The sequence below is a fragment of the Trachypithecus francoisi genome, unplaced genomic scaffold (genome assembly GCF_009764315.1).
Source record: "Trachypithecus francoisi isolate TF-2019V2 unplaced genomic scaffold, Tfra_2.0 Lachesis_group5, whole genome shotgun sequence".
Classification (NCBI taxonomy): Eukaryota; Metazoa; Chordata; class Mammalia; order Primates; family Cercopithecidae; genus Trachypithecus; species Trachypithecus francoisi.
The window spans coordinates 80,793,539-80,811,908 of record NW_022681470.1 but is presented as its reverse complement, the minus strand read 5'-3'; the positions used below and the strand labels follow the sequence as shown (position 1 = coordinate 80,811,908).

The window sequence follows — 18,370 nt, the reverse complement described above, 5'->3', positions numbered from 1 at the left end:
CGAGAGCGGCAGCCGGCGCCTCGCGCCCGGACAGGTGCAGGCGCGCGGGCTTCCCATTGGTCGCGGCGGCGGCCCCTTACCCGTCCCCGCCCTCGCCGGTCGCCGGCCCCGGCGCGGCGCCTGCTGGTTTGGCAGAGGCGCGTGCTCGCGCGCCCGCGCACCCTTCGCCCCGTCCCCGCCCCCTACCTCACCCCGTCCCCGCCCCCTCCCTCTCTCCGCGCCGCCGCCGCCGCGCGCTCGCTAGTTCAGGTAGCGGGCGCGCGGGCGCCTCCGCGGGGGCGCGCGGCCGGGCTCCCTTCCTCCCCCCGCACCCGCCCTCTCGGGGGCGCCTGGGGAGGGAGCGCGCGGGCGGGGGAGCTGGAGCCGGGCGCCGCCGCCGAAGCTTCCGTCTCGTTCGCTCGCGCAGCGGCGGCAACAGAGGTCGCGCACAGATGCGGGTTAGACTGGCGGGGGGAGGAGGCGGAGGAGGGAAGGAAGCTGCATGCATGAGACCCACAGGTAAGACCGAAAGCCCCGAAAGGGGCTTCCGTCCCGGAGAGGCGCTCGCAGGCCGGGGAGGGGGAGTTGGTGCCTGGTGCTGCTCCCCAAGGGAGAAATTCTTTTTTTTTTTTTTTTTTTTGACAGCGCATTGAAATCTCAGTGGGGACTGGGGCAGTAGGATCCATCCCAATCCTGAGGAAAACCAGAGAAGTAGCTGGGGGAGACGGTGCCACATTGTTAGATTCCCAGAGTGAAATGTATAGGCCCAGGGAAAAGTGTCCTCTCGGCCCCGAGACGCGGGGAGGCTTTAGACTTTCCTGTGGTGGGCACAGCTGCTGAATCCCGGGGACCGGCGCGGAGCCAATGTGCGCTAACCCCTGCCCTCCCTCCTGTCCTCCATCCCCCAGCACGCGCAGCATCCCACGGCGGCTGTTACTCAGTGCACCCGGCTCGGGGGAAGGCGGGGGACCTCGCCGTGGGAAAGGGGGCGGGGGCCGCGCGGGGGAGGAACCAGGATGGAGCCTGGGAAGCCGAGGCGCCGGGTCCCAGAGCGGAGGAGGGAGAGCGTGCCCCCCAAGCCCGGACAGACTGGCTTATTGTCGTGTTCCGCTTCTGGTTGCAGACCCTTGCAAGCTGGATGCCCTCTGTGGATGAAAGATGTATCATGGAATGAACCCGAGCATTGGAGATGGATTTCTAGAGCAGCAGCAGCAGCAGCAACCTCAGTCCCCCCAGAGACTCTTGGCCGTGATCCTGTGGTTTCAGCTGGCGCTGTGCTTCGGCCCTGCACAGCTAACGGGCGGTGAGTGACCCAGCTGTGTTGGGAGGGCCTAGGGATGGCCCAGAGGGGAGAGAGAGCTTAGCTGCCAGGACAGCCTTGCACCCCTCCCCCATACACCCAAGACTTCAGGAGGATCTGACAACGCGAGGGTGCCTGCGTCCCAGCCTATGGCCGTCCTTCTCCGAAACCGCTGGAGTTCCTGAAAATTCCCCTGTGGAGCCCGCACAGATTTACACACCCACATTCTGTCTGGAGCTTCCCACCAGCCCCCGGGCCTGGCTTCTCCCAAGGAAAGACAATAAAGCCTGGCCCATTATTACCACTTTGGCCAAGAAAGTGGGGGCGGGGGAGTGATGTATTTGTGGACCTCTGACCCTTGTCAATGCCTTCAGCAGATAGAAGTCAGATTTCAGCCTCTGGATTTAAGCAAGAGTTGTAAGAACCACCTTTGAGAATGTGAAGGGTCTGGAAACGTGGTCAGACTGGCTGAGGGGCAGGTTTATTTGAAAGTTAACTTTCCCTTTCCCTGCATGTGCAGCGTGTCTGTGTATGTTGGGGGCGGGGAGAGGGTGCAGAGGTGTTCTTTCAGGTGTGCCTCTGACAGTTTGCTTTGGTCTTCGAGGTCTGATTTCGGGGAATAAAGTGAATCGCTTTTCTAGGAAGTAGAAGTTAGCTGAAATAAAATTGATAGCCTCAGCCTCCGTGGGCGGCTAATCTATAACATATTTGGTTCTGGGGGAGGGGTATCTTTTGGTTGTGGTAGAGGAAGACAGATGGAGTTCCTGTCTGAATTTCAGAGCCTAGTCTCCCTGCCTCCACTGCTCATTGCTGTCCATCATTACTGTCCATTGCAAACGTTCTCTAGAGCTTGTTGATATAGACATTAAAAGGAGCTGAGATACTGTTAATATATAAATAAATTATAATCGGTTGAAAAGCAAGTATTGATTGCTATAAATAAACCATTTTAGCGTTTTAAAATATTGCTGTTTCAGAGAATTCCAAGGTGAAAATGGAAAAAAAAATGAGTGAAAAATTAGTAAAAGTGGAGGAGAGGTGTAACATGTTGGGCTTTAACATAGAGTAATCAATAACCCAGGCATTCCAACTTAGACATCTGAAAGATGCCCAGAGTATAAAGGTGTTTATTGCAATATGCATATGTATCAAAATTAGTGAGAAAACACTTGCTTTGGGTGGACATTGGTTTTTATTTTCATTTTTGTATATTTGTTTTAAGAAGGAATAACTTTTTGGGTGCTTATAGTTTTCATAGAGATTTCTCTGAGGTAGGCTTCCTCTTCATGGAGGAAAAGGTCAAGTGTGAGGCCAGGCCAGCACCTGTGTGGCCTGCCAGGGCTCTGGTCACAGCCTCTGATCTGCCGTGGACACCAGCTCTGCTTTACAGATGAGTGAGAATAGACGGGCAGAACAGTATTGGGTGAATCTGGATCATTTCCTCCCCTCCTCTCTGCTTTTGCCTCCCAGTTCTAGCTTTCATTCTCTCAAACCAGGTCCAGATGATTTTCCATCTTCTTGGTCCATTTATCTTCTGTAGATGACAGACTAGTGAATCAAGGTTCATTTACATTTGTCTTGACTATTGTTATTGGATGGGTGAGGTCTGAGCACAGCCGAGATTTGTTTTGTGCTCTTGGTTCTGCTCGGTCGTGTTTACAGAGCATCCTCCTCAACATTTCAGAGCTCAGTGTACGTCATGGCCACCTCGGTCTTATGACAGTTACCTCTAAGGTTCCTATAGCATGTCTTTTTTCCCTGCCTTCCTGCGGCGGGGCGGGGGGTGGGGTGGGGGATCATGCCAGGCAAAAATATCCAGAGCCTTGGAGAAGAGGATAGGAGTAAGGGTTTCCTGTCACCTGTCAGTCTCAGAGCTCTTTCTTTTAGGCACTCATACGCTGCAGGAAGCTAGCCATCAGCTTCGTTTCACTTTGAACTCCTTCAGGCTGAGAGTGTGATTTCTGGAAGAATATTTATCACTTCACAGTTCCTCTGTGAATAAACCTTTTGGGCAGGCAAGGGTGGTGGGGGATGTCCTATGGAGTTTACTATACAGAGATTTTTTTTCTTAGGAAAGAAATGCACATGGAGGCTCCAGTAAGGCAATAAAAGCAAATACACCTTAGCTGTAGACCTGTGCTTCTAAAACTTTAATGTGCATACAAATCACCTGGGATCTTGTTAAAAGGCAGATTCTGATTCATTTGGTCCGAAGTGGGGCCTGAGATTCTGCATTTCTAATAAGCTCCCAGGTGAAGCAGTTACCACTGATCCAAGGACCACACTTTGATTAGCAATGCTTGAGACCAAGGCATTCCTTAAAATAAGTTGCTTCTACTCCAGACTTTCTGCCATCATTCTCAATTACTAAATGCAAATGGCCTGTGAGGAGCAGAAGTCTCACCCAATATCTAATCTTCAGGTGATACACAGAGCTGAAAATCAGCCCTCAGAGAGTGCTTTTTTTCATACACAAAATGGTATATATTTAATAGACACTGTTCTGAAATGTGGATTTTCATTTTTGATTGCTTTCAATGGAAAAGGAACACCACAATGGCAAGATATAATCATCTCAGCTAGGAGAAAAAAAAAAAAGCGTGTGCCCAGTACAAGTATTGAAGAAAAAGCCTGAGCTAGAAAGGCAGAAATTGAGAAAATGATTAGAAAGAGAAAAGTAGGAACAAGAACTCCGTCAAAAATGAAATGCTTTGTCTTAGAATGCCAGAGCTCCAATTCAGATCTTTGAACCCTAGGGAAGCTTTTATAAGCCTGACTTGTCCTGAGGTGATGTTTGAGTGACTCTCTTCAGGTTGTCTTTTGTCATTAAGGAAGAGGGCCCTCATTTGGGGCCACTGAGACCAAATGCTGTGCAAGAACTCATATTAGGTTGGTGGGGACATATAGGATCCTGCCATGCGTGGAATCTGCATGGAGCATGGCTTCAGCCATTTCTCTCCTTTCTGCCCCAGTACACTTGACCAGAGATCTGCTGGGCTTTGAAGGATGCCCAGAGTACCCCTCACCCCCAGGCTTCAAGGAAGAGAGCCAAGAGTTTGTTCAACAAGTGACTCCTTTAAGGTGAATTCTTTAGCACGTTTCTATATTATAAATAACTCAATACTTTAGCTATATTTCTATACTATAAATAACTCTATATTATAAATAACTTATATAACTTTAGCATGTTTCTATATAATAAATAACTCAATCAGGCTCTGCCACTTGATAGCTTTGGGGTCTCAGGACTTGGGAGCCTTAGCTTCCTCATCTATAAAATGAGGATGATGGTGCCTAATTTATGGGGTTGGTGTGAAGGATGGAAAACATGTAGGCACTTAGTAAATATAAGTAATAGTAGGGAGGAGGGGGCTGAGACAATGCCATAATTTTGGAGACCTTTGCTTTATTCATTCAATAAACATTGAGTGCCTATCCCCTGTCCTGAGCCAAGCACTATTGCATAAATGTTATTTTTACCTAGAACTCTCTCTTACTCATTTTTTCCCTAAGTGAGCAAATTTTCTCCAATTTCTCTCTATCCCCAACTTTTAAATGCCATAACCTCTCTCATATTTCCTTAGTCAGTAAGTTCTTCCCTACCTGGGTTTCCATTGCACTAGCTGCAACTCTCTATCATAATATTGTCTTGTATACTAGACCACAAGCCCACTGAGGGCAAGAACCTCGACTTTATTCATTTTTGTGTCTCAGGCACCTAGCCCAACATCTGACACACGGTAGATGTTCAGCTAATTTTGATTGAGAGCAAGAAAAAAGACTCCCAAATTACTGCCATACCATTAAGAAAATAATTACCATGAGTGAGTTACTTTTTACAAAAGTGCAAAAGTTTCATGATAGCTGGGGCCACATCCAATTAATGGTAGTCTGTGAGGTTGGAAGGAAAATCAGGAAAGGCTCTAGAGAAGAGGTGGCACTTAGGATAGGATGGTGGGGAGGGAGGATGCATCTCAGGTGGAGGGATAGCTCGTGCAAAGGTGTGGAGGTGGTTATGTGATTGGACTCTTCAGGGAGCAGAAAATAGTCTGTTTAATCTAGAATATAGTATACCTGCAAGGAATCAGTAGGGTAGAAGGAAAAATAGGTTAGAACCTTATTGTAAAAGTCCTAGAAGCTCTAAGAGGGGTTCTGAAAGTCACAGCAGGCAGTGGGGAACCCACTGAAGGGTGGAGAGCAGGAGCAAAATATCATCTGAGCTTGGCTTGTCTTCCTTTCTCTGTTTCTAGGTCTCTGACTCATGCAAACCCCCAGTCTAGCTGCCCTTTCTGCATACCCAAGTCATGGTCCTAGTGCAGCTAAATTGAGCTCCTGGAGTCGTCATTTGGTTCATGTCACTATAAGTGCTGTGCTGTGTGCCAGCAGGTAGAAACAGATGCTTTCTGACTGACTTACTGATTTGTAGATGTTAAGTCCCTTGGTTTTATTGAGAAACACTTTCTTACATGGTAGACTGAAAGCTTTTCATTCAATGCTACATCTAGAATTCACAATTTCGAACTGCACTTAATCTGTACACAAAGTCCCAGCTCCTCTAACTCTAACGTATGTTTCTTCAACAAAAGGCTACCTTAATATAAGCAGCATGGAAACTCTTGATTTATCCAGTGGGTGAAATCTGAAAGCTTTTGGAGGCAGAAGGATTTCGTATAACAAGTAGCAAATCTCTTGTCTCAGAGGCCTGAAGAGCCAAGTCAGAGAATCAGTGGTTCTTTAATTTTTGAATGTAATGAAGAATGTAGGTGGAGACCTGTCTCCAGTAAGTACTGATTAGATACGTGAAGAAAAGCACCTGAATTATTCTGTTCCTGGTTTCAGAGACATATTTCCAAAGCTTGCAAAAGACCAAGGAGGCTTACCTTTAGATGGGAAGCTGTGGTATAAGCAAGAGCTCTGCATCCATTTTTTTTTTTTTTTTTTAAGACGGAGTCTCGCAGTCGCCCAGGCTGGAGTGCAGTGGCCGGATCTCAGCTCACTGCAAGCTCCGCCTCCCGGGTTTACGCCATTCTCCTGCCTCAGCCTCCCGAGTAGCTGGGACTACAGGCGCCCGCCAACTCGCCCGGCTAGTTTTTTGTATTTTTTAGTAGAGACGGGGTTTCGCCGTGTTAGCCAGGATGGTCTCGATCTCCTGACCTCGCGATCCACCCGTCTCGGCCTCCCAAAGTGCATTCTTTATAGGATGGATAGAACTCAAGTTCAGCATCTGTCCTTAAATTGCCACCTAGCTTTGGTCAAGTGGTGTGACTTCCCCTTGACTCAGTTCCTTTCATATCACTAATATTCGATTCTGCGATTACAGGAATTTGATGGATTCTAAAATCTGGGTAAAGCTGGCTCTCTTTTTCCCACCCACCCATCCATCTTTTTCCAGTGTCTATTGTATATCCTGGGGATACACAGTTAAGGGGATACAGTTCTTGCTCCTGAGAAAACATACAAGTAAGAGTTGATGTTTTCTCAAAAGTTTAAATGCAAAAAGCATGCATAAAATTATTTTTTCACACATATTTTAAATTTGATTTAAAATTTCATGTTAGTGTTTTCTATTGATTCTGATGAGAAAAGTGATTTTGCAGACTGCTCCTCTTTATCGTTGCCCTGCTTTGAAAGTTTATTTGCCGTTTGACAATTGAAATAACCACACATAGTAACAGTATGTCTAAATAGATCATTGGGATCATTGCCTCTGAATTGAGGGAAAGAAAGGGGCAAAAGGATAGGCTTTCAAATTTGTATACAAATATGGTCCTCCTTCACCAAAACCAATCACAGTATCTAGGACTGATGGATAGATGTATATTGTTATATATTTTATTGATTTATTGGTCCATTCTCATAAGAATGAGCTGTTCAACTATTGTTAACCATGGGAGATTGGGAAAAGGGACACAATTTTAAATTGGCCAACATTTGGGTGATTGATAAAAGTTTCCAAATTGTTAATAATACTTCAATAATAATTGAAGAGTGCTTATTACATACCAACTCAGTTTTCCACACTTCGTGTATAGTAACTCATTTAATTCCTCACAACTGTATAAAGTAGATTTTGTTATTTGTCCTTATTATATAGAAGAAGAAAAGAAGGCATGGAAAGATTAAGCAACTTGTCCAAGATCACCTAGCTTACAAGTGGGGCATGGTGACCCAGATTTCTTTTAATGATAATCTTTCTTTTAGCATGCCAGGGCTTGGAAATCCCAATCCATAAATGCATTTTTCTTCATATTGTATTTGACTCAAACATTTTTCTTTAAGCTGAGTTATCAAATATTTTGGAACACCCCCTGCCCTGAGAGAAGGGAAATCTTTTGTGTTGTGAGCAAAAAGCAGAAAACATGTAAACAAATCATTAACAGCAACAACAACAAGAAAATCCCACAACTCAAGACAAAGTGAAGGCCAGAGTGCCTGAATCTTGGGCTCTGAATGGTGAATAGTAAGAGGACAGAAACCCATGTGCCTGTCCTTTTGTGCCTGTTGGAAGAAGGTAGTCAGAATGGGTTGTGCCTGACCCTTACCTGCTCTGCCAAAGGTGAGTAAACAAGTGGCTGGTTTCTGGGGCCTTCTGCTAGTGACTGTCACTGCCATCACCATTCCCTTCTGATGGTTCTCTGCGCTCTGTTGCTACCTTAGTGAGAGCCTTCCTAAGAGTGGTTCTTTTTCATGTAATTTGGATAAGCACTTGACAAGTATACAGTTTGCAAGATGTTTTTAGTTGCATCGCCACCTTTAATTTTCTTAACAACCTAGTAAGATAAGGAAGAGATTTTGAGTATTTCTCTCTCTCTCTTTTTTGATTTCTGCCTTTTTTTGTTGTTGTTTGTTAAATTTCAAGAGACGTCCTCAGTGAGGTTGCTGTCCCAGGGTTCCACGGATATCAGACAAAGCCTGATTAGGAATGATATCTTCTATTGGTCAAGACTTTCCTCTTTGTTTCCTCTTCGTCATTTTGGTCCAGACTTTGAACTTATCTTTTCAACTGTATGATGTAGATGAAAATCTAGTTAGTATATGTCAAAAGGTAAACAAAAAACAAAATCTGGCCAGGCGCAGTGGCTCATGCCTGTAATCCCAGCACTTTGGGAGGATGAAGTGGGAGAATCACTTGAGCCCAGGAATTTGAGGCTGCAGCGAGCTATGATCGTGCCAGGACACTCCAGTCTGGGCAACAGAGCAAGACCCTGTCACTGAAAAAAAAGAAAAAGTAATCTGAGGTTTGTGAATGTGTGTAAAAGTTCCCCCTAAAAGGTTAAATTTGAAGTGAAAATAACGTTTGATAGTTTGTGAGATCTGAGAGTCACTTACTCAGAAAGTCATGTTAGATGGTATGAGCTTAAGATGCTGTGTTTTAGGAAAGAATTTGGCCCAACATTTCTTCTTTTCTCAGAAGAAGGATGCTGTACTGCCCTAAGAGAGAAGAAAACTATCCACTCAAGAAAAAAAAATAGAAATAATAAAATTAAGTGAGTTGCTCAAATAGCTTCTTAATTGAGAGTATTGTAATTGCTTTATTAATCTTAAGGTAAACTGGGAACATCAGAGAAGTCAAAATAATTCTTGATATTATTTGGAAAGGACAGTAAGTTTGGGAGTGCCATTATAGATGAACCTCCCCTGTGTAACAGAGGCATGTGCAGGCGACAGCAGGTCGGGGCCTGCAGGCAGACAGAAGCATGACCCTATCTGTGTACCCAAGAGTGCACACCCAGTCTCCAGGAATAGATTTTGGTTCTTAGGAGTAAGAAGAATTGCAGAACCTGGTAAACCTGATCAGTGATCATTTCATTATCATCCCAATCCATTGAGTTTTCAAGAGAGGATGAGTAAGGGTGACGTTCTTTGCAAGTGAGGGTGTAGCCTGGTTATCTCATGTTTCTATTGGAAATTTGTGACTTTTGTCTCCCAGAATTACCAGCGTGGAAGTGGAGATGAGCAAGGAGGATCACTCATGCATTATATTCGTTTTTTTCTCAGAGTAACACAATATAAAAAGACCTTATTTTTGGGGTCTGATTGCATTTATAAAAGACATGTGGTTGAATTGGGTGAATCAGTAAGAGAGAGATTCTTTTTAAGAAAGAAAGAAAATGGGCACGGTGCGGTGGCTCACATCTGTTATCCCAGCACTTTGGGAGGCTGAGGTGGGTGGATCATTTGAGGTCAGGAGTTTGAGATCAGCCTGACCAATGTGGCAAAACCCTATCTCTACTAAAAATACAAAAATTAACTGGGCATGGTGGCATGTACCTGTAATCCCAGCTACCCGGGAGGCTGAAACAGAAGAATTGCTTGAACCCAGGAGGTGGGGGTTACAGTGAGCCGAGATCGTGACACTGAACACCAGCCTGGGTGACAGAGCAAGACTCCATCTGAAAAAAATACCAAACAACAAAATAGCTGAGTGTGGTGGCACATGTTTGTAGTTCCAGCAGAAGTGCAGTGAGCTGAAATCAAGCCACTGCCCTCCAGCCTAGGGGACAGAGTAAGAGTTTGTCTCAAAAACAAAACAAAAAATACATTCTTATGGTGGATTCTTTAACATCTTTGTATCCACAGCATTGTTGCCGTTCTAACTAGTTTCAAATTCAGATTCTCAATACGTAGAAGAATGCTTCAGACTTCCCTAAATACTTAAACCTAGATTCTGATTTTCTCCAGGCAAGAAACAATAGGATCTGCTTGTTTTGTAAAAATGTAATAGGTTTAGAATTAATCTTGTGAAAGGCTCTCAACAGTCCTTTTAAGCTACCACTGTTAACCAACTCTGAGTGTCAATGTTAGAATCCAACCCAAGGATGCATTTTCAGTTAACGTTTTGTGTGTGTGTTGGGGGGCTTGTCTGTACATTTTGGTTATAGCATGACAGCATATACTCGGTGGCTGATGAAGGCTACCTCAGTGTTTAAATTATTATTATTATTTATTTGTTTATTTATTTATTTATTTTTTGAGACAGAGTCTCGCTTTGTCGCCCAGGCTGGAGTGCAGTGGCGTGATCTCGGCTCACTGCAAGCTCCGCCTCCCGGGTTCACGCCATTCTCCTGCCTCAGCCTCTGAGTAGCTGGGACTACAGGTGCCCACCACCACTCCCGGCTAATTTTTTGTATTTTTAGTAGATACGGGGTTTCACCGTGTTAGCCAGGATGGTCTCGATCTCCTGACCTTGTGATCTGGCTGCCTTGGCCTCCCAAAGTGCTGGGATTATAGGCATGACCCACTGCGCCCGGCCTAAGTGTTTAAATTATACTTACACAAAAAGGGGGTGTAATATTTTAGAAATATACAGTTCCTCTGATTTAGAACAATATGGTCTGAATTGCTCTATGACATTTAAAAGTCTTGCCCAGATTATTCCCCTTAACTGTTAAGTGGTGGACTAGGCTTTTTTTTTTTTTTTTTCTTTATCATCCTTCTGTTTACAGCATTGTTTTGTAGATGGGAGGTGCTCATTTGCTTTTTTTTTTTTTTTTTTTTTTTTTTGAGGCAGAGTCTTGCTCTGTTGCCCAGGCTGGAGTGCAATGGTGCAATCTTGGCTCACTGCAACCTCTGCCTCCTGGGTTCAAGCAATTCTCCTGCCTCAGCCTCCCAAGCATCTGGGATTACAGGTGTGTGCCATAACACCTGGCTACTTTTTTAGTTTTTGGGGAGAGACAGGGTTTCACCATGTTGGCCAGGTGAACTCCTGACCACAAGTAGTCCAACCACCTTGGCCTCCCAAAGTGCTGGGATTACAAGCATAATCATTTGCTTTTAATAATGACTTAAGTTTTTTTGAGGCAAAGACTTGAAGAAGTATAGGGTCTTGTAGAAAACACATAGGGCCAGTTTTCCATGCTGTTGTCACCAACTGGCTGAGTGACAGTAACCTAATTACTGCCTCAGTTTCATTATCTGTGAAAAGACAACAATACTTGGACCATCTGCCTTCCATGGTTGTGAGAATCAGGGGCATCATTGAGGGAAGTATCATAACTATTTGAGATACCAACATCACCACCAACGAACTGGTAATGCACTCTTGCTACATTCACTGTGCTGGAGTTAGCCCTACCAAGAGCTTCCTTTGTCCTGAAGGGGTATAGCATAACAATGTATCCCAATACCCAATGGCACAGGCCAAAGTAGACCCATGGAATAGATGAAGTGATTGTTGGCCTTAATAGTCCTATAGGACTAACTGTCATGATTTGGTATAGTAGGTCCTATGGTGGAGGTTTATTTCAGAGACTCTGGGGAGAGGGAGGAGTAGGGGAAGGCTTACCAAGGAATATGTCATTTGAGCTAAGCTTTGAACAATAAAATAATTTTCCAGGCACAGAAGGTGTCAGAAGGTGATATTTTTCAGGAGAGAGGATTGGGACAGCAGAGATTTGAATGAGAAATAATGTTACTGGAGACAAGGAGTAGCTCAAGGCAGCTTCAGTAAAGGGCCAATAGATTGAGAAGAGAAGAGGCCAGAAAAGCAGGTTGGCCTCACATGCCCAGCTAACTACAGTGGTTAGGAATTTGAACTTTATACAATAGCAGCTGGGAGCCTACAAGATATGTCTTCAGGGGCATGGAGTGATCTGATCTTTGTTTTAGAAAATAATGCTTTAACAATGTGGGAGTGGAAAAGAAGTAGAGAGACCTTTGCTCATTGAGTGTTTATTGTGCATCTATTAGTGAACAGGTGGAGGATACACTGGGGGAACAAAACAAAGCGCTGCCCTCAGGAGATTTATATTCCAGTGTGGGCTACTTAGGAAACTCTCACATTGACCTAGAAGGGACGTGATGAGAGCTTTCACTGGAGAACAATAAATGGAGGTAAAAGACACAGAGAGGGAGAATTCACTGAGGCTGGACATGAGGATGGAGGAGCAGGAGGAGCCACTAGCAGAGCTCCAGCAGTGGTCATTCGGAGGGAAAGCTAATGAGTTCATTCTGGATGAGGAAGCTTGTGTCACCTGCAGGACATCCATTTGGGCACCATCTGTCAAACAGCTGAAAACTCAGTTTGGTGTTCAGGAGAGGGATTGGGACTGATAATGAAAATTTGTTTGTCATCTACATTGAGAGGGTCGCTAGAGCTGCAGGGGGAGCTGGGTTTCACAGGAAGTGAGGGTAGAATGAGCAGATAGGAGAATTTGAAGATGAAGCCCAGGGGACACATTTTAAGTGTCAAGAGAAGCCAGTAAGGAGGCTGAGGAGTTATGCTGACCATCAGCATTGGTCATAATAAGAATTTGTGGGAGGTGGAGCAAGATGGCCGGATAGGAACAGCTCCAGTCTCCAACTCCCAGCGTGAGCGACACAGAAGACTGGTGATTTCTGCATTTTCAACTGAGGTACGGGGGTCATCTCACTAGGGAATGCCGGACAATCGGTGCTGGTCAGCTGCTACAGCCCGACCAGCGAGAGCTAAAGCAGGGCGAGGCATCCCCTCACCTGGGAAGTGCAAGGGAGAAGGGAATCCCTTTTCCTAGCCAGGGGAACTGAGACACACAACACCTGGAAAATCGGGTAACTCCCACCCCAATACTGCGCTTTAAGCAAACGGGCACACCAGGAGAATATATCCCACACCTGGCTGGGAGGGTCCGATGCCCACGGAGCCTCCCTCATTGCTAACACAGCAGACTGCGATCTAACCGAAACGGCAGCAGTGAGGCTGGGGGAGGGGTGCCCACCATTGCTGAGGCTTAAGTAGGTAAACAAAGCCGCTGGGAAGCTCGAACTGGGTGGAGCTCACAACAGCTCAAGGAAACCTGCCTGTCTCTGTAGACTCCACCTCTGGGGACAGGGCACAGATAAAAAACAACAACAACAAAGCAGCAGAACCTCTGCAGACGCAAACGACTCTGTCTGACAGCTTTGAAGAGAGCAGTGGATCTCCCAACACAGAGGTTGAGATCTGAGAAGGGACAGACTGCCTGCTCAAGTGGGTCCCTGACCCCTGAGTAGCCTAACTGGGAGACATCCCCCACCAGGGGCGGTCTGACACCCCACACCTCACAGGGTGGAGTACACCCCTGAGAGGAAGCTTCCAAAGTAAGAATCAGACAGGTACACTCGCTGTTCAGCAATATTATATCTTCCGCAACCTCTGCTGCTGATACCCAGGCAAACAGGGTCTGGAGTGGACCTCAAGCAATCTCCAACAGACCTACAGCTGAGGGTCCTGACTGTCAGAAGGAAAACTATCAAACAGGAAGGACACATATACCAAAACCCCATCAGTACGTCACCATCATCAAAGACCAGAGACAGATAAAACCACAAAGATGGGGAAAAAGCAGGGCAGAAAAGCTGGAAATTCAAAAAATAAGAGCGCATCTCCCCCTGCAAAGGAGCACAGCTCATCGCCAGCAACGGATCAAAGCTGGTCAGAGAATGACTTTGACGAGATGAGAGAAGAAGGCTTCAGTCCATCAAACTTCTCAGAGCTAAAGGAGGAATTACGTACCCAGTGAAAAGAAACTAAAACTCTTGAAAAAAGAATGGAAGAATTGACAGCCAGACTAATTAATGCAGAGAAGGTCATAAACGAAATGACAGAGATGAAAACCATGACACAAGAAATACGTGACAAATGCACAAGCTTCAGTAACCGACTCGATCAACTGGAAGAAAGAGTATCAGCGATTGAGGATCAAATGAATGAAATGAAGCAAGAAGAGAAACCAAAAGAAAAAAGAAGAAAAAGAAATGAACAAAGCCTGCAAGAAGTATGGGATTATGTAAAAAGACCAAATCTACGTCTGACTGGGGTGCCTGAAAGTGAGGGGGAAAATGGAACCAAGTTGGAAAACACTCTTCAGGATATCATCCAGGAGAACTTCCCCAACCTAGTAGGGCAGGCCAACATTCAAATTCAGGAAATACAGAGAATACCACAAAGATACTCCTCGAGAAGAGCAACTCCAAGACACATAATTGCCAGATTCACCAAAGTTGAAATGAAGGAAAAAATCTTAAGGGCAGCCAGAGAGAAAGGTCGGGTTACCCACAAAGGGTAGCCCGTCAGACTAACAGGAGATCTCTCGGCAGAAACTCTACAAGCCAGAAGAGAGTGGGGGCCAATCAATATTCAACGTTCTTAAAGAAAAGAATTTTAAACCCAGAATTTCATATCCAGCCAAACTAACTTTCATAAGTGAAGGAGAAATAAAATCCTTTACAGATAAGCAAATGCTTAGAGATTTTGTCACCACCAGGCCTGCCTTACAAGAGACCCTGAAGGAAGCACTAAACATGGAAAGGAACAACCGGTACCAGCCATTGCAAAAACATGCCAAAATGTAAAGACCATCGAGGCTAGGAAGAAACTACATCAACTAACGAGCAAAATAACCAGTTGATATTATAATGGCAGGATCAAGTTCACACATAACAATATTAACCTTAAATGTCAATGGACTAAATGCTCCAATTAAAAGACACAGACTGGCAAACTGGATAAAGAGTCAAGACCCATCAGTCTGCTGTATTCAGGAGACCCATCTCACGTGCAGAGACATGCATAGGCTCAAAATAAAGGGATGGAGGAAGATCTACCAAGCAAATGGAGAACAAAAAAAAGCAGGGGTTGCAATCCTAGTCTCTGATAAAACAGACTTTAAACCATCAGAGATCAAAAGAGACAAAGAAGGCCATTACATAATGGTAAAGGGATCAATTCAGCAGGAAGAGCTAACTATCCTAAATATATATGCACCCAATACAGGAGCACCCAGATTCATAAAGCAAGTCCTTAGAGACTTACAAAGAGACTTAGACTCCCATACAATAATAATGGGAGACTTCAACACTCCACTGTCCACATTAGACAGATCAACGAGACAGAAAGTTAACAAGGATATCCAGGAATTGAACTCATCTCTGCACCAAGCGGACCTAATAGACATCTATAGAACTCTCCACCCCAAATCAACAGAATATACATTCTTCTCAGCACCACATCACACTTATTCCAAAATTGACCACATAATTGGAAGTAAAGCACTCCTTAGCAAATGTAAAAGAACAGAAAGGATAACAAACTGTCTCTCAGACCACAGTGCAATCAAACTAGAACTCAGGACTAAGAAACTCAATCCAAACCGCTCAACTACATGGAAACTGAACAACCTGCTCCTGAATGACTACTGGGTACATAACGAAATGAAGGCAGAAATAAAGATGTTCTTTGAAACCAATGAGAACAAAGATACAACATACCAGAATCTCTGGGATACATTTAAAGCAGTGTGTAGAGGGAAATTTATAGCACTAAATGCTCACAAGAGAAAGCAGGAAAGATCTAAAATTGACACTCTAACATCACAATTAAAAGAACTAGAGAGGCAAGAGCAAACACATTCAAAAGCTAGCAGAAGGCAAGAAATAACTAAGATCAGAGCAGAACTGAAGGGGATAGAGACACAAAAAACCCTCCAAAAAATCAATGAATCCAGGAGTTGGTTTTTTGAAAAGATCAACAAAATTGACAGACTGCTAGCAAGACTAATAAAGAAGAAAAGAGAGAAGAATCAAATAGACGCAATAAAAAATGATAAAGGGGATATCACCACTGACCCCACAGAAATACAAACTACCATCAGAGAATACTATAAACACCTCTACGCAAATCAACTAGAAAATCTAGAAGAAATGGATAATTTCCTGGACACTTACACTCTCCCAAGACTAACCCAGGACGAAGTTGAATCCCTGAATACACCAATAGCAGGCTCTGAAATTGAGGCAATAATTAATAGCCTACCCACCAACAAAACTCCAGGACCAGATGGATTCACAGCTGAATTCTACCAGAGGTACAAGGAGGAGCTGGTACCATTCCTTCTGAAACTATTCCAATCAATAGAAAAAGAGGGAATCCTCCCTACCTCATTTTATGAGGCCAACATCATCCTGATACCAAAGCCTGGCAGAGACACAACAAACAGGGATATTAGACCAATATCCCTGATGAACATCGATGCAAAAATCCTCAATAAAATACTGGCAAACCGGATTCAGCAGCACATCAAAAAGCTTATCCACCATGATTAAGTGGGCTTCATCCCTGGAATGCAAGGCTGGTTCAACATTTGCAAATCAATAAACGTAATCCAGCATATAAACAGAACCAAAGACAAGAACCACATGATTATCTCAATAGATGCAGAAAAGGCTTTTGACAAAATTCAACAGCCCTTCATTCTAAAAATGCTCAATAAGTTCGGTATTGATGGAACGTACCTTAAAATAATAAGAGCTATTTATGACAAACCCACAGCCAATATCATACTGAATGGGCAAAAACTGGAAAAATTCCCTTTGAAAACTGGCACAAGACAGGGATGCCCTCTCTCACCACTCCTATTCAACATAGTGTTGGAAGTTCTGGCTAGGGCAATCAGGCAAGAGAAAGAAATCAAGGGTATTCAGTTAGGAAAAGAAGAAGTCAAATTGTCCCTATTTGCAGATGACATGATTGTATATTTAGAAAACCCCATTGTCTCAGCCCAAAATCTCCTTAAGCTGATAAGCAACTTCAGCAAAGTCTCAGGATACAAAATTAATGTGCAAAAATCACAAGCATTCTTATACACCAGTAACAGACAAACAGAGAGCCAAATCATGAATGAACTTCCATTCACAATTGCTTCAAAGAGAATCAAATACCTAGGAATCCAACTTACAAGGGATGTAAAGGATCTCTTCAAGGAGAACTACAAACCACTGCTCAGTGAAATAAAGAGGACACAAACCAATGGAAGAACATACCATGCTCATGGATAGGAAGAATCAATATCATGAAAATGGCCATACTGCCCAAGGTAATTTATAGATTCAATGCCATCCCCATCAAGCTACTAATGAGTTTCTTCACAGAATTGGAAAAAACTGCTTTAAAGTTCATAAGGAACCAAAAAGGAGCCCGCATTGCCAAGACAATCCTAAGTCAAAAGGACAGAGCTGGAGGCATCACGCTACCTGACTTCAAACTATACTACAAGGCTACAGTAACCAAAACAGCATGGTACTGGTACCAAAACAGAGATATAGACCAATGGAACAGAACAGAGTCCTCAGAAATAATACCACACATCTACAGCCATCTGATCTTTGACAAACCTGAGAGAAACAAGAAATGGGGAAAGGATTCCCTATTTAATAAATGGTGCTGGGAAAATTGGCTAGCCATAAGTAGAAAGCTGAAACTGGATCCTTTCCTTACTCCTTATACAAAAATTAATTCAAGATGGATTAGAGACTTAAATGTTAGACCTAATACCATAAAAACCCTAGAAGAAAACCTAGGTAGTACCATTCAGGACATAGGCATGGGCAAGGACTTCATGTCTAAAACACCAAAAGCAACAGCAGCAAAAGCCAAAATTGACAAATGGGATCTAATTAAACTAAAGAGCTTCTGCACAGCAAAAGAAACTACCATCAGAGTGAACAGGCAACCTACAGAATGGGAGAAAATTTTTGCAATCTACTCATCTGACAAAGGGCTAATATCCAGAATCTACAAAGAACTCAAACTAATTTACAAGAAAAAAACAAACAACCCCATCAAAAAGTGGGCAAAGGATATGAACAGACATTTCTCAAAAGAAGACATTCATACAGCCAACAGACACATGAAAAAATGCTCATCATCACTGGCCATCAGAGAGATGCAAATCAAAACCACAATGAGATACCATCTCACACCAGTTAGAACGGTAGTTGTTAAAAAGTCAGGAAACAACAGGTGCTGGAGAGGATGTGGAGAAATAGGAACACTTTTACACTGTTGGTGGGATTGTAAACTAGTTCAACCATTATGGAAAACAGTATGGCGATTCCTCAAGGATCTAGAACTAGATGTACCATATGACCCAGCCATCCCACTACTGGGTATATACCCAAAGGATTATAAATTATTCTACTTCAAAGACACATACACACGCATGTTTATTGCGGCACTATTCACAATAGCAAAGACTTGGAATCAACCCAAATGTCCATCAGTGACAGACTGGATTAAGAAAATGTGGCACATATACACCATGGAATATTATGCAGCCATAAAAAAGGATGAGTTTG

The 18,370-nt window shown here is 44.0% G+C and overlaps 1 protein-coding gene across 4 annotated transcripts in view; it reads left to right on the top strand.

Moving 5' to 3' along the window:
* The first annotated feature begins 249 nt into the window (after positions 1-249).
* SUSD4 (sushi domain containing 4) overlaps positions 250-18,370 on the top strand; it is a 158,990-nt gene continuing 140,869 nt past the window's right edge. The window contains exons 1-2 of one of the 4 annotated variants that reach the window (XM_033196209.1): positions 250-498; positions 1,103-1,282. In XM_033196209.1, coding sequence (XP_033052100.1) covers positions 1,138-1,282 — 145 coding nt within the window. In that variant the 5' untranslated portion in view covers positions 250-498; positions 1,103-1,137. Of the gene's footprint in view, positions 717-1,102; positions 1,283-18,370 lie in introns of all 4 variants that reach the window. The other 3 variants (XM_033196206.1, XM_033196208.1, XM_033196207.1) reach the window with 3 other exon arrangements.